Below are 16,871 nucleotides of genomic sequence, written 5' to 3' on the forward strand. Positions count from 1 at the left end.
GGGCATACTGACGTTCTATCCCCGCTGTCTCGGTCGTCGGCGGGAGAAGGGGGTTCTGCATAAGAAAGACCGACTGATTAGAAGCCGGCCATCGTAAAGCCGGCTACCCATGAAAAGGAGAAAGAGAAGAAAAACTTACCACGGGCGGAGGGTTGGCGCGAGAATACGGCGCCTTGCCGTATCGCCAGTCTTCGGAGAGCTTGCAATTTGAGATGTAGTTTACCATATACGATACCTCCGCATGAGGCATCTCCCTGGTGCTCAGCCGGCTTGGGTCGAAGCGGCCGCTCATCTGGCACATCATGTGGGGCCGGCTCTGGAGAGGAGATATCCGGCGCTCCACAAAGGCGGCCACCAAGTCGGCCCCGTTCAGGCCCTCCGACTGGATCATCACCCGAAGCCAGGAGACGGCGGCGTTCCCGGCCTGAGACAGTGACTGGGACCGGAAACTCCACGAGGGCTGCCTCCCAGCCGGCGGGCCGGCTACGTAATCCGGCAGTTGACGTGGTCTCCTTGCTCGGCGACGTTCTTCATGTAGAAATACGATTTCTGCCAGATCTTCACCGACTGGATCAGGGGGATGGGCGGGAACGGGTTGTTCTCGCTCGCCCTCCTCATGGCGATGAAGGCCCCGCAGGGGGCGGGCACGCCCGCGACGACGGTGCTGAGCTTGCTCTGGAAGAACTCTCCCCAGAGCTCCAGCGTGGGGAGCAGCCCCAAGAAGCCTTCGCAGAGGGAGACGAAGGGCGACAGCAGCATCACCGCATTGGGCGTGAGGTGATGCGGCTGGAGGTTGTAAAACTCAAGGAAGGAGCGCAGAAATCCGCTCGCCGGAAGGCCGAAGCCGCGCAGGAAGTGCGAGCGGAAGACGACACGCTCACCCTCCTCCGGCGCCGGCGAGATCTCCGTCTTCGGCGCCAGACGGACCCGCACGAGGTTGGCGTCGGGCAGGCGCCGGGTCTGGCGAAGGAACTCCACGTGATCCTCATGGACGTTGGAGTCGTCCCACTAGCTTGACAGCGCCATGGGAGCGAGGCGATGTGGAGGCGCGACGGCGCTGAGACGGGAGGCTGCGGCGGCAACGAGAGGAAGAAGCAAGGACGAGAGGGGGCGGAGCGAGAGAGAGCATGCGAACCTCTGCCACTCCCCCTCCTCCCCCTACTTATAGGCTCGCGTGGCGGGACCGAGGAGGCACGGCGTGGGGAAGCGTGGGGATCGATCGTGCCCACTCCCCCACGTCCCGCGATTACTGTGCCATGATGGTGGAATAAAAACCGCCGCGGGAAGGCGAGCGGCCCATGTGGGCCACGGAAGATCCGCGCTCGGACCGAGGCCTGCGAGTGGCGGGCCCGGGCCTACGGCGATGTCCCGTCGCGCGCGTGCGTTGGCAGGATTACCTCGCCACGTAGTTCGCGTCCCCGCCTGCGAGAACCGGAGCTCTCTGAAGTCGGCGTGCACAAGCAAAGCCAGCTCTTCAGGATAGGAAGCTGACCAAGCTTCTCGTCCCACTGTCCGCCTCGAGGCTCGATCAGCTTCGGGGACTACTGTCGGAGTAAATAGCCATGGGTAGCCTAGTCGGCTTCCCCTGGCCCTTCTGAAAAAATTACGAGCCCGTCCGGCTCTCAGGATTCCAAGACATGGGGCCGCCTTTCCCTGGCTGGCTGTCACCCAGGTCAGTTCGAAGAAGGCGGCCCGACTTTACCCCTCATAAAGAAAACCATGGGTGGCCAACTCGAGGAAGCCGGCTCCAAGATGCCGACTCCAAAAAAGCCAGCCATGAGGAGGCCGCCCAAGAAGCCGGCTCCCATAAAGCGGTAGAGACCGTACCCTCAAAGTTTGCACCCACCTAACGGTGGTGCGACGGGGTGTGGCTACAGTGAAGCCTGCCACCCCTGAATCCCGGAGCACGCCTGGCACAGTATGCCATACGGAGTAGGCATGGCCCGTCCGGTGTGGCACTGTTGCCATGTTGACCTTGGTGTCACCCACGACGGGCCACCAGCGTGGCCCACAGATGGTGGGCCCCTTCGGGCAGAGAGACGCCCGAAGGCGGCCACGCCTCCAACCAGTCGGCCCAATACAAAGCCGGCTCCCCGCGGCCGGCTTGCCGCCTCCCTCGAAGGAGATGCCCCATTAAGGAGACAAGACGCGGTGAGGCTACAGCGATCGCTCGACGGGCGACGGCACTGTAGCCGCGCCAACCACGACGAAGCCCACGTCACCAAGATGAAGCCACAGTAACCAGCCGCCAACCAGGCCCTGGACCGTGGGGCCTGCTTGTCGACCAGGGGGCCGGCAGCCGGCGGGACCCACCATTCGGCGGGCCCCAGCAGCCGGCGCAGAAGCCGACGAGCGCAGTCACAGACGACTGGGCCCCACGCCCGGTCGGATTACCATTGTACCCCCGGGGGGTAGGCCTATATAAACCCCCCGGGGCACTCATGCAAAGGGTTCGACCCCCTGCTAGTTCTAAACACCCCACAAGGAGAAGAAGCGGGCTAGCCGTGCCCTTCTTCCTCCTCCTACCAAACAGCTCAAGGAGCATTGTGTAGCTACTTGTTCGACTAGTGAACATGCGGAGACCCCGCAAAGCAGCAGTAGGGGTGTTATCTCCAAGGAGAGCCCCGAAGCTGGGTAAGATCCGCCGGCGTGCATGTCTTCGCCTTATCCCGTTTCCAGGCACCGACAATGTCTTACTGGCTCCCACAATGATAAGCCACCCGTTGGCATATGTCGCACCTACCACCCAACACCCACTTAGATAGACATCCCTCTAATCCTCTAAGTGATCACGTGATCCAAATCAACTAAACCATGTCCGATCATCACGTGAGATGGAGTAGTTTCAATGGTGAACATCACTATGTTGATCATATCTACTATATGATTCACGCTCGACCTTTCGGCCTCCGTGTTCCGAGGCCATATCTGTTATATGCTAGGCTCGTCAAGTTTAACCTGAGTATTCCGTGTGTGCAACTGTTTTGCACCCGTTGTATTTGAACGTAGAGCCTATCACACCCGATCATCACGTGGTGTCTTAGCACGAAGAACTTTCGCAATGGTGCATACTCTGGGAGAACACTTATACCTTGATAATTTAGTGAGAGATTATCTTATAAAGCTACCGCCGAACTAAGCAAAATAAGATGTATAAAAGATAAACATCACATGCAATCATAATATGTGACATGATATGGCCATCATCATCTTGTGCCTTTGATCTCCATCTCCAAAGCATCGTCATGATCTCCATCGTCACCGGCATGACACCATGATCTCCATCATCTTGATCTATATCAATGTGTCGTCACATGGTTGTCTCGCCAACAATTGCTCTTGCAACTATTACTATCGCATAGCGATAAAGTAAATCAATTATTTGGCGCTTGCATCTTATGCAATAGAGAGATAACCATAAGGCTTTTGCCAGTTGCCGATAACTTCAACAAAACATGATCATCTCATACAACAACTTATATCTCATCACATCTTGACCATATCACATCACAACATGCCCTACAAAAACAAGTTAGACGTCCTCTACTTTGTTGTTGCAAGTTTTACGTGGCTGCTATGGGCTGAGCAAGAACCGTTCTTACCTACGCATCAAAACCACAACGATAGTTTGTCAAGTTGGTGCTGTTTTAACCTTTGCAAGGACCGGGCGTAGCCACACTCGGTTCAACTAAAGTTGGATAAACTGACACCCGCCAGCCACCTGTGTGCAAAGCACATCGGTAGAACCAGTCTCGCGTAAGCGTACGCGTAATGTCGGCCCGGGCCGCTTCATCCAACAATACCGCCGAACCAAAGTATGACATGCTGGTAAGCAGTATGACTTATATCGCCCACAACTCACTTGTGTTCTACTCGTGCATATTACATCAACGCATAAAACCTAGGCTCGGATGCCACTGTTGGGGAATGTAGCAATTTCAAAAATTTCCTACGCACATGCAAGATCATGGTGATGCACAACAATGAGAGGGGAGAGTGTGTCCACGTACCCTTGTAGACCGAAAGCGGAAGCGTTAGCACAACGTGGTTGATGTAGTTGTACGTCTTCACGATCCGACCGATCAAGTACCGAACGCACGGCACCTCCGAGTTCTGCACACGTTCAACTCAATGACGTCCCTCGAACTCTGATCCAGCCGAGTGTTGAGAGAGAGTTTTGTCAGCACGACAGCGTGGTGACGATGATGATGTTCTACCGACGCAGGGCTTCGCCTAAGCACCGCTACAATATGATCGAGGTGGATTATGGTGGAGGGGGCACCGCACACGGCTAAGAGATCAAGAGATCAATTGTTGTGTCTATGGGGTGCCCCCTGGCCACGTATATAAAGGAGTGGAGGAGGGGGGAGAGGGCCGGCTCCTATGGCGCGCCCTGGAGGAGTCCTACTCCCACCGGGAGTAGGATTCCCCCCTTCCAAGTAGTAGGAGTAGGAGTCAAGGCAGGGGAAGGGAGAAGAGAAGGAAGGAGGGGGCGCAGCCCCTCCCCCTAGTCCAATTCAGACTAGGCCTTCGGGGGCGCCCAACCTCTCCTCTCTCTTTCCCCTAAAGCCCAATAAGGCCCATATACTCCCCGGCGAATTCCCGTAACTCTCCGGTACTCCGAAAAATACCCGAATCACTCGGAACCTTTCCGATGTCCGAATATAGTCGTCCAATATATCAATATTTACGTCTCGACCATTTCGAGACTCCTCGTCATGTCCCCGGTCTCATCCGGGACTCCGAACTCCTTCGGTACATCAAAACATATAAACTCATAATATAACTATCATCGTAGCGTTAAGCGTGCGGACCCTATGGGTTCGAGAACTATGTAGACATGACCGAGACACGTCTCCGGTCAATAACCAATAGCAGAACCTGGATGCTCATATTGGCTCCTACATATTCTACGAAGATCTTTATCGGTCAGACCGCATAACAACATACGTTGTTCCCTTTGTCATCGGTATGTTACTTGCCCGAGATTCGATCGTCGGTATCTCAATACCTAGTTCGATCTCGTTATCGGCAAGTCTCTTTACTCGTTCTGTAATACATCATCTCGCAACTAACTCATTAGTTGCAATGCTTGCAAGGCTTAGGTGATGTGCATTACCGAGAGGGCCTAGAGATACCTCTCCGACAATCAGAGTGACAAATCCTAATCTCGAAATACGCCAACACAACAAGTACCTTCGGAGACACCTGTAGAGCACCTTTATAATCACCCAGTTACGTTGTGACGTTTGGTAGCACACAAAATGTTCCTCCGGTAAACGGGAGTTGCATAATCTCATAGTCATAGGAACATGTATAAGTTATGAAGGAAGCAATAGCAACAAACTAAACGATCAAGTGCTAAGCTAACGGAATGGGTCAAGTCAATCACATCATTCTCCTAATGATGTGATCCCGTTAATCAAATGACAACTCATGTCTATGGTTAGGAAACATAACCATCTTTGATCAACGAGCTAGTCAAGTAGAGGCATACTAGTGACACTTTGTTTGTCTATGTATTCACACATGTATTATGTTTCTGGTTAATACAATTCTAGCATGAATAATAAACATTTATCATGATATAAGGAAATAAATAATAACTTTATTATTTCCTCTAGGGCATATTTCCTTCAACCGATTGGAGAACCTGCTCCATCCCCTGAACCCCTTCTGAATTGTATAATTCTTTATAAAAAGTGGTTGCCATCTCCTCCATCTCGGCTGGGTTATCTGTCAATTTACCATCATTACGAAGGAGTGATTTGATGCTATTCTTCCGCCTGCGCCTGCACGCCCTCAAGTGGAAGAAGTATGTATTTTTGTCCCCGCGAGCTCTTTGCCTCCAAAGCATCTCTTCTCTATGGAAGAGTTCCACCAGCAAATTGCTAATCTTTAATTCTGCATGTGTTGGCCCCGATCTTCCTTGTGCCTCGCACAACTGTTGCAGTTCTTTCCTCAATTGGGCCATCTCCCTTTGCACGTTCCCAAAGTGATTTCTGTCCCATGCAGATAGATCTCCCGATACGCGCGATAGCCTTTCATGCATTGATTGCACCGAAACCCCATCTTCTCGTGTCCACCCAGCATGTAACACCGCCACTAGTGCTGGATCCCTCTCCCAGCAAGTTTCGTATCTGAAAGATCTAGGGCCCCTCTTGCTTGTCGGTTTGTCCTCATACAGCGGCAGCATAGGTATATGGTCAGATGACACCGCGTTCTTGTGTTCCACTACCGAAGACGGGAAGGCCAAGAGCCATGCAGTGTTAGCCACACACATGTCTAACCTTACTCTTGTGTATGTTCCTCCAGCCACCTTTTTTTTTCAAAAGTCCAATCGATTTAGTGTAGCCTATATCAGCAAGGCCACAAGTGTCCAACGCATCCCGAAAAGCATCCATCTGGGCCTGACTGCGTTGGCCTACCCCATCATGTTCATGTGCATGTATAACTTCGTTAAAATCTCCCATCACCACCCACGGCAGATTGCTAGCACCAACTATTCCACGGAGGGTGTCCCACGTTTTGTATCTCTCATTTACCTGTGCTTCGCCATACACAAAGGTCACCCTTGTTTGAAACTCAACAAGCTCATCAATGATTACATCAATATGATACTCAGGGCGTGTTCGGATCTCCTCCCACTCCACACTTCACTAATTCCCGACACGGGAGCCGAGCCGAACAAAAAATCATTAAGAAGCTAGCTTCCGGAAGCTAAGCCCGAGGCCAGTGCAAAAACGAGGAGCAACGGCGGCCCAGCTCCACCAAAAATAAAAGCTGGAGTTTGCCCAAATTACACCGATATGCCACTGCCAAACTTACCGATTCATTCCTTCCCTGGAAAACCTATCGAGCTGTTTGTTCCCCTCGAGCCGCTAACCCTACCGCCATCACGGGCCTAGCCGCCGTGGGCGCCGCCGCGCCATCCCTGGCCGCCGCTCCTTCTCGTCGATAGATCGAGCCGTTCGAGGCCAATCCCGACTGGATCCCATTGACACAGCCCGAAGGGAGCAACCCCAACACCAGGACCTAAACTCCAACGCCATTGATGCCATGCTCAGCCGCTAACCTTACCTCTATCGCGCGCAGCGCCGTCCTCGTCCGTTGCTCGTTCCCGACAATAGATCGAGCCATTCCAGGCCAATCCCGACTGGTTCCCGTCGACACAGCCCGAAGGGAGCAACCTCAAGCTCCAACGTCATTGAAGCCCTGCTCACCTCGCAGGAGTCTGCCTCACCCCGCCTGCTGGCCCGAAATGGGCTGCCTCCAGCCGGCCCAACACGCCTAAACAGGCCACAACCCGCCCCAGTTGGGTTGTAGCGCTAAGAGAAGCTGGAGCAGGAGCCGAACATAATTGGAATCGCTGGCTGAAGCGAGAAGCCACGAGGAGAAGCTAGTTATGTGGAGTTTTGAGAAGCTGGAGAGCCTCCGAACACGCCCTCAGAGTACCCTATAACTTCAACCTTTATTTCATCTTTCCAAAATGGACGAACTGCCAAATGTCTGAGTGGGCCCATTCATCTTTGAGCCTGCATTCTGAAGCCCATGCCAGCCCGAATCAAAGAAGAGCTTGCTCAGAGCCGGGCCAAATCAGCACTTACCTAATCCCCTGAGGGCCCAAAACGAGCCCCTCTCTCCTTCTTCCTCTCCCCGTTCTCCTGGCGACCTCACGGCAGCGAACAGGGTAGCTGACGCGAGACATCGCCATGGCGTCGCGATTCCTAGCCCGATCCAAAACCCTAGCTCTCGCCCTCTCCCGCGCGGATGCGGCGCCGGCGCCCCTGGCTGGATCCCGCGCGCTCTCCTCCCTCCCGCGCCGCCCCGCCACCGCCGCCCCGTCCCCGGCGATTGGATCCCCTCCTGGCCTCAGCAAGGTTCGTCTACCCATCCATTTCCAGCTCCCATTAGCGCGTTGTCGTGATATACTTGAAAGCGAGCGTTATGCCTGGTTCCGTGTGTTTGATCTGATGCTCTGCCATGTGGATGTTTGGTTCTAGTAATAGTATAGTATCTCATCTGATGCTGCCCGTGCCATTCGATTTCGTCTCGTTCAGCGTGAAGGATGGATAATTGTTTTGGTAGATTGGAACTGTGCTATGTATACCAATTAATATATCGTATCGGTGTGTGGTATGTACTACGTGTCTCGACTTTAGCACTCCCTCCGGTCCTTTTTACTCTGCATATTAGAATTCTCTGAAGTCAAACTTCACAAAGTTTGACCGTATTTATATAAAAAAATATCAACATCTGCCATGCTAAAGTTATACAATATGAAACTTTAAGTCATGACACATCTATTGATATTGATTTCAGATTGTGAATGTTGGTATTTTTTTCTATAAAGTTGGTCAAACTTTACGAGGCTTGACTTCAGTCAAATCTTATATGTGAACTAAAAAGCACCGGAGGGAGTACAAAGTTGTACTGAAGTTGAGACACTTATTTTGGGATTGAGGGAGTATGTGTGCCCCTCTGTCTTTATTCAAATCTATTGTGGTCAGGATAGCGGTAGAACTGCAGAAGGGTAGATAAACAAAAAAAAACATCTGTCAGGGTTTTGATTTGCGAGCCTGACATGTACCTGGTTGATGTTAGAGGTCTCTCTGGATGCCAATAATGTACGAGGAACAACAATTGCAGTCATCCCTAGAATCTCCACCTGCCGTCCCATACAAGTCGAGCATGCTACCACACAATATCAGCTAATTGCTAGAGTTGAGAAGTGGGGGTATCTCATTTTGTGATCATTGACTTAACATGAGGGGATAGTGTGACTCTGATACGATATGTTTCCAATACAAGCTGATTACACTTTAAATGTCAACATTCGAGTTCTATGTGCCACAATCAAGAAATCTTCTGCCTAGTGATGCCAAGATTTCCCATTCGCAAACTTCATTTCATATTTTATTGGCTAAAAAGAAGTAGCTTCATTAGTTGGCTGACATCTGTTAATCATTAGTTGGCTGACATCTGTTGATCATAGCCTAGGTGATTTTGTTCAAGAAATGCAAAGTCTGTTGTGATTTAGTTTGCTTGGGTCTTGTGCCTATGTACATGTGTGTAGGTTCTGGGACATGAGCCAACATCACACCTCAGCGGCACACAATTTTTACCGCGTTGGTTTTCTACTGCAGCATCCAATGGATCTCCCATGCAGAATACACAGGTTTGTCACAAACTCACAATCCAACTAGTGCTTCTTTTTCACTTATGATGCCACTCTATGCTAGATGTCCATGAACCTGATGTTTCCAGTTTTGACAGGTCTCAGAGACATGCAAGCCAGTTGCTGGAACGGGACACTCTGATGCACTAAAAGCGACTGAAGGAGCCTTCCCTAAATTCACGGCATTCAGCCCACTAGAAGCAGCTGCTAAACCTAGAAGCAGTCCGTTGACAAGTGAAAGTTCTAAAGTCAGGCGATCAGAGATATTAACAGGAGTAACCTTTTACATGATCCCAGCTCTGCTTCTTTCCTCAAGGAACAGCATCAGTACATCTCTTATGGTCGCGGCGGTATACCATCAAATCTACATGTTCCACAAGGAGATCTTTCTGGACTATGTGCACCACGACATTACCAGGAAGTGGGCTTTGATATACTTCAAGCTGCTTCTGCTGGTCATGGCAAAGGACACCATCGTGTACTTCGGTTTGGTCTGAGTTCACCGTGTTAGTTTGTCAAAGGACGGGCTATGCACTCATTTGTACTCCGAGAAAAATAATGAGCATCGGCACATGCTGGGGCGCTGGTGGTTCTTGTTTCCCGCATGAACTTTCTTGGTTTCCAACCTTTTCCCCTCCCAACTTTGCTCGTCTTGTTTTTGTCTATGCATTCGAAAGGGTTTGTTTAGTGGCCCTATCAGATAACAAGTTTCTGCAAACCATGATATTAGAGCGGGTGACTGCATTCATGTTTGTAATAATTAGCAAGTATGTGAACTCTGCAACTCGTATTTAGTATGTTTCCTAGCACAGCGTAGTCGCACGTATTTTCCATGTAAAAAGTGTGAACTCTCATCATACTCTTGAAGCTTCTCCCTAGTGGCACTGGTATTTTTGCAAAAAAGGTGTGCAGTGTTTGATTGATCGGCTGCTGCTTCTGCAGCTGTTACAGAAATGTGGATCTGGTGATGGTTTCTGTGGAATTGCTGGGACTAGAAGAACGCCCGTGCGTTGCAACGGGACCACATTAATTTTAAGAGTTCAGTATTGATATTCTCATACATATCAAGTGACATTGGCAATCTTTTTTACCATCAAATCCTCACACACACACACACACACTCTCTTCGTCCCTCTTCCTCACTCTCTCTCCCTCTCTCTCTCTAACACACACACACATATCCATCTTATTGGGTACAGGACCATAATCCATCTATTTCACACACACACACGCTAGTGCATAACAATATGGATTATATGTATTATATTTGCCACCACAACCCAGGAAATTAATTTCATGTAAATCGCTCAGCCACAGCTGTAAGAATACGCGGAGGAGGTGGCCCGGGTCGGTGTCGGCCGTCCGGCGCGGGCCACGGGCCCGCTTCCAAGTGCGTCTGCGCGCGGGCCACCCACGCCGGGTCTTTCAAGTGCCGCTTCCACCGCAACAACTCCTAGGGCCACGGCCACGGCCACAACCAGGGTCAGGGAAGCCACCCCTTTTCGCCCCCTTCACCGGCCGCGGCCAACGCGGTGCCGCGGCAGCCGGCCTCGCCGTCCTTGTCCTTCGGCACCGTCGCGACCCAGTGACGCAGCCCAAGCATCGGCCTCGAGAATCAAGAAAGCTCGACAACGGAGAGGGAAGGGAAGATCATATACATATCATAAGAAAGGGAGTTTATTTACTGCTCCCTCGACATATTGTTTCCTTTGTTTGGAGATTGATTACCATCCGTGAGTTAAGGTAAAGTTAATGTGATTGAGCGATTTTTCTAAAAATCAATTATTTGTTTTCTAATTAATGTGATTGAGTGATTTAAGGTAAGGTTAATTAATTTAGATTTGATCTTTAGAGATTATTCGTGATTGATTTCATATTAATAAATAACTTGCGACAGTATAGAAAGTTCTGATCTGTTTAGATTTCTTTCGTTATGTGAATGGGTGACGCGAAAATAAATCGATGAAGTGGGAGAGGGGATGAAAAAAAATCTACGAAAAGACCCAGCGAAGATGGGAGGATGTACCCAAAAAAAACATAAAAGGTGGGATGAAAAAAAATCTGAAAGTGAGACTACCAACCGCTTCATTAAAAATAGAGATACTTAAAATCGGTCCCTGTGTTCAGTACGGTGATGGTTACTGCTCGCTATAGTACTTGGTAAATTCCTGGAAACATTGTTGCATGCATGCAGACCCTGTCGCTTCTGTGAGCCATGAGATAAAACTGGTAGAAGTGGTGTATTTTGCTTTGCAGGCTGGGGGCTCTGCAACTTTTGGTGTTGAAATTAAATTAAAGACTTGTGTGTTTTGGCCGCTGCAAGTTTGAATTGCCGGTAGATCTTGCAGTCGTTTACATGCGAGGCCCGTCGTCTGCCGTGCGCACATGCTCCGGCCAGGTCGACCGTCAGGAGGTAGCAGCAGGTGTGGTGCATTTGTGCATTCAGTGAGTGACGCCAGCTGATGGGATCAGCGCACGCCAGGGTTCTCCCAGTGTCACAGAGCAGTACAGAAATGGTACTGGCTGGAAATGCTGTAGTGGACAACAGCAAACAGAAGGGGGTTCTTGGATTCTGCGCATCTTCCTGTTTTTCTCTCCTTGGCTTGTTGCTTTCATTTCTTCAGATCTCATGTCACATTTCTACCTGGGATGCTTGCAGTTGCAGGACCATTAATGGATGGCCCAAGTGCCAACCAACAACGGCAAAAGGAGGTAGAGAGAGGTGTAGGTATGGTTTCTTTCAGCGCTGCACTTGTTTGTCAGTTTCCCAGCTATTACGCGTAGAACCCTAAGGCCTCGTTTGACAGGGAAGGTTTTGCAGCTCCGGAGTGGAGGGGGATCTGAGGGGATTTGGTTAATCTCTCTCTTTCACCCAATCCTCTCAATTTCCCACTAATCCCTCCCCCCTCATAAACCCCTCTATTTGGTTAAACCTCCTACAACAGCAGCAGCAAAGCAAGCATCCAGTTTCATGGGTGTCTTGGGAGGTTTTCTGTACCACATGAATTGAGGGGGATTCGTGGAGAACGGAAAGGATTGGCCTGCTCAATCCCTACGTGTCAAATGGGCTGACAAGGATTTTTGGGGATTTTGAACCCTGCGAGGATATTCCCCTCCAAACCTCTCCAAACCTCCTCCACCAAACAAGGCCTAAAGAGGCAATCGTGTCAAGAGGCGGGTTTTTTCTTTTGCCAAAAGGTACTTCAAACTTGAAACCAGCATGAAGAAATTTACGAGACTTCTTCCCTTTTGAGTTTTTCGGGCCGACATGCCGAGATGTGATGCTTAGGTGCGAGGTGAAACACAACCAGGAGTTCAAGAATGATGAAGAATCTGCTTCGTTGTTCCTGCCATCTATATAAGATGTTTAATAAGAATAGGACCCTCCATCTCTTTGTACGTTTCATCACAAACTACCATTTTTTACGGGCTGCACTTTAATTGTTTGTCTAGTCGACTTTCATATCCTTAAGTGTTAGGACCTTGAATCCGAAAGTCCCTTTCTACACCCGAGCTCAAATGAGTTCGGGATGAATAGTAATTCAAAAACCATTTAAGGAATGGTAAAAAAAATCTGATTTTTTATGGAAAACTTTGACAAATGTTCTAAGAGCTTGCAAAATTTCATCAAGAAATCACATTTGTGGAAGTCGTGGCAAAACAAAACAAAATCAGTGCTTCAAAATGCTTTCAAAAGTAGCATTTTCAGATTATCGTTTTTCTTTTGCCACGTCTTCCAAAAATATGATTTCATGATAAAACTTTGCAAGCTCTTAGAACATCTGTCAAAGTTTGTCATAAAAAAATCATATTTTTTTAAACATTTTTAAAATATTTTTCGTGAGCTCGGGTGCAAAAACTTCACGTCCCCTTGAATTGCCCTTCTCAGCAAAATCGGCGGTCAATGTTACATCATCCTCAATTAGTACGATAGGCGGATGCACTTTTCTTTTTCAACGATTTAGTCATTTTCCTACCTAACCATGGTGCTGAAATTTCAGTTTATCCACAAATAGAAAGAGCAGACCGCCGGTACATGTCTAATCAGCTACATATGGTGCACTCAATCTGGATCACGTCCTAATGTGGGTACCATTTTGCTTCTAATTTGAAGAGGTTGGACATCAACTGTGAAACGAGTAAATCACTAGCTCTTTTGCAATGATACCATGCCCTACATATGAAATAGGCAACGATGTTTCCGCTCCCTACAGGCTGTGTAAGTTGGCCTCTTGCAATGAGCGTCGCTGCTGTGGCAGTCATTGGATTCTCGTCTCGTCGCGGTAGCAGCATCATGCATGTGGCCCTCCTTGTTTCCAGTTGCCTGTAGGTCAACTTGGCTTCTTGGGTTAGTTTCTTTTCACCTAGATTATATGCAAAAAAAAAAGAGCTAAGATACCCAAAGGACATCTGAAATATCATAAATATCAAGGTTGTACGCCTAGTAAAACACCTTGTAAAAATTAAAAGTGCACCGAAAATCGTATTAATGGTCTTCTTCTTTTGATTGTACGCCTCCCACCGCAGATTGGAAATTGCACTGGACCGGCAGTAAGGAAAAGGAACCCTTGCAAACACTCACGTGATACCAGGCTTTGAACACCGTTATAGTCACTGCCACTACAAACGAGATCTAGTATCAGCGAAGAAAAAATGGTGGGGCATCACCACAGATAAACTGAATCAAGGAAAAATTGGGTCATTGCCATGGAATGAATCAAGGAAAAACGCCGGAGTCGCCATACTAAGAGCTAGTCAACTCTTGACACATAAACTGACAAGATCTGAAAAAAGCCAACAGATATGACAACACACCTACGATCATAGACCCTTCGTCGATGCTGGACCAGACATCGTCAAGGAAGGAAGAGGCCGAAAAGACCTTGTTGCAACACACCACCCCCTTACCACCTTGATGAGAACACCATGGAAGCAAAACCTAAGAGAAAAAAGAACCTATAGAACTAAGACAAACTCGTCCGTGTGAGGGAGAGACACCTTAGGGTAACTTCTAGGGTCAGGGAAAGAAATCTTTTTCTGTCTACTGAAACTTAACTATGCATTTAAATATGCGAACACAATTAAACTATGCATTTAAGATGATCTATAATGTTCTGAGATGTTGTTAGGTCCTGATTGCTTCACATGTTTGAGCATTTATATACCGAAAAAGACGCACACCCTGCTTTATATATAAAGCAATGACCAATAAATAATTGGGCGCATACAATCCGACACCACAAAACACACACCCATGACAAGATATAAGGGAGCTGAAGAACATCAAGGTCACTCTAAAGAACTCCAAGCCAACTACAAATAAAAAAGAAGCACTGCTTGGAGACGACGGAGCCCACAACCATGGACAAGCTACTGCGAAGAGGCGAAGTAGACCAATAACGGAACATGGACTCCAAGGCGGAGCCCTCAAAAAGGACACGGCATCAGAGTGCTGCCAGCCTCCAATCAAGTGATCAAGTTTTCACCCGAAGCATCAAAAGGACATGGAGAACCGCGACCGCACCTTCAAGATGGGCACGACGCTCGCGAAACCAAAGCAACCGAGGCCGCCGTAGCCTCCACACCACGCACCGCCTCCGTCGCCCGTCACGCAGCTGCCATGGCCGCCATGCTGCTGCACCCGACGCTCCCACAGTGCCCAGGCTAGACAAAGCCGGCCCCCACCAGACCCTGCATAGCGAGAGGACAAGAGGTCCGGCCGCGCCCTCTGGCGGCGATGAGGCAGAGGACAGGGAGTTGGCTCGACGACACTAGGAATTCCTCCCTGTCGCTCGGGAGGGTTGGGTGGGGAAAGTTTTCCAAAAAAAAGTGCTCAACAACTATATCTCATTGTTTGGGTTTTCAAGGTGGAGCCTGGGATTTGTCCATCTATATGACGAGCATCACGTGGGGTGGGGAAAGTTTGAGCACCTATATGACCAGAATCATGTCTAAGGAGGTGGTTTGTGCTCTACTGCTAATCACCTAGCAGCATGGTAGAAACTATATTAAGATCAAATGGTGTTTACGTCAGGGCTTGTCCTGAGCCGCCTCTCGTCCCAATCCTGGCCGCCCCTCCTCCTCCCCCCTCTTCCCTTCCTCACCGCCGCCTGTGGCAGCTGCTGGGCAAGCTCGGGGCGCCAAGGATGGTGGCGGCGGGGTCTCGGTTGCCCTGCTTCTGTGTGGGGAACCCCGGATATGGAGCGACGGTTCCATTGACAAGGCATGACCGGCTAGCAGCCATGCAGGCGGTGGATCTAGTGTCCCGGCGGCGCGGGCGACGGGTCGTTGGAGGCCGCCGGCGGCTTCTGCAGCGTCGGTGCGCGCGATTTGACGCATCCCCTCATCCCCTGTTCGGCGTGAGGGCCAGCCTGGTCGGGCCGAGCTTCCTCTTGGTCGCCGGTTCTGTACAGGAGGCGCTGCTGGTGGCGGGGATCTAGTTCGGGCGAAATCCCTGGCCGGCCATGACCGGCCGCGCCGACGGCGACGCCCGAGGGCACCGTTCCCCTTCTTGGAGGCGTCGGTATGGACTGATCTCCTCACTTCACCTTCCCCTAGGTTTCCCGAGCGAAAGCCCTAACTTTGTTGGGCGGCGGTGGCGCTCACGGCGCTGTTTCCTTCTTGAAGGCGCCGCTTTGAAAACCTTGGGGTTGGGTGACGCTTGTGGGTGGTGGGCGACGGCGATGGTGCGGCCCTATCCTAGCATGGATTTACGTTCGTTGCTTGGAGATGGACTCGCGTAGGTGGAGGTCGTCGTCTGGCGTCGTGGTGGCGTCAATGGTGGAGGACCTGCCAAGGCTCGCGTAGGTGAAGGTCGTCGTTTGGCGTCATGGTGGTGTTGATAGCGGAGGACCTGCAAAGGTTGTCACCTCAATCTGCTCTGAGGATGGACCAGTGGAAGATGACGGCGACAACACATGTGAGTGCGTCGGACCGGTTTGAGCCCCGGACTCGGCAGATGGCTCGGTCGGGGCCTCCGACTTTAGGTGTTAGGTTTAGGTGAGAGGTTTGGGTATGTGACCCAGTTTGCACCCCTTCATCATTTGGATAGGAGTAGCGGCAGATGTTACCAAAATGGCGGATTCAGGCATTTTGTTGTTCTACTTTATAAGGTCCTTGAAAATAATCAATAAAATGACCGCATGCAGCTCCCTCAGATGCAGAGGCCGGGGGTCACCCTCCTTTTCTAAAAATAATAATATTATTAAGATCAAATGGAAAATTACCCTGCAAACACCTAAGATGCGGTCTCTGAGGTCTGCCCGCTTGCATATACTAACAACTTTCAGGATATACCTCGCCGTCGATGTCTTAAGTTACTCAAATGGGGAGCGGTGCTGTGTTGCTCATGCAAACTTTTCTGTCAGGGTTGCATCGCATGTGTCATGTGTGTGTCAGCCAGCAAAATGTTTTTTTTGAAAGATCAGCCAGCAAAATGTCAAAGTACTAGTTTATTGCACCCAGATTTGGATCTTGGGTGAGTCTCCGACTGGGCCCGTCCATGCCCTGTTTTAGCTTCATCCCATGTCTGGAATTTTGTAACCACTTGGATGCCGCGCCATGGAAGGACATGCATCGCACGTCCTTTTTTTTTGCGGGTGAAAAATAATTTTCATTTATCACTCAGGATCAATCTCCTTCTTACATAAGTCAAGCACCTCACTTGATCCTGAACCCAACCATACAACCGTAC

At 50.0% G+C, this 16,871-nt stretch overlaps 1 protein-coding gene across 1 annotated transcript; it reads left to right on the forward strand.

Annotated features, from left to right (window-relative positions):
- The first annotated feature begins 6,843 nt into the window (after positions 1-6,843).
- LOC123053800 (succinate dehydrogenase subunit 4, mitochondrial) lies at positions 6,844-10,032 on the forward strand. The gene is made up of 3 exons (XM_044477350.1): positions 6,844-7,880; positions 9,077-9,178; positions 9,277-10,032. Exons 1-3 carry the CDS (start codon positions 7,713-7,715, stop codon positions 9,673-9,675), a joined length of 669 nt encoding a protein of 222 aa, XP_044333285.1. The 5' UTR covers positions 6,844-7,712; the 3' UTR covers positions 9,676-10,032.
- The last annotated feature ends 6,839 nt before the right edge of the window (positions 10,033-16,871 follow it).

This window comes from Triticum aestivum, chromosome 1A (genome assembly GCF_018294505.1).
Source record: "Triticum aestivum cultivar Chinese Spring chromosome 1A, IWGSC CS RefSeq v2.1, whole genome shotgun sequence".
NCBI classification, from domain to species: Eukaryota; Viridiplantae; Streptophyta; class Magnoliopsida; order Poales; family Poaceae; genus Triticum; species Triticum aestivum.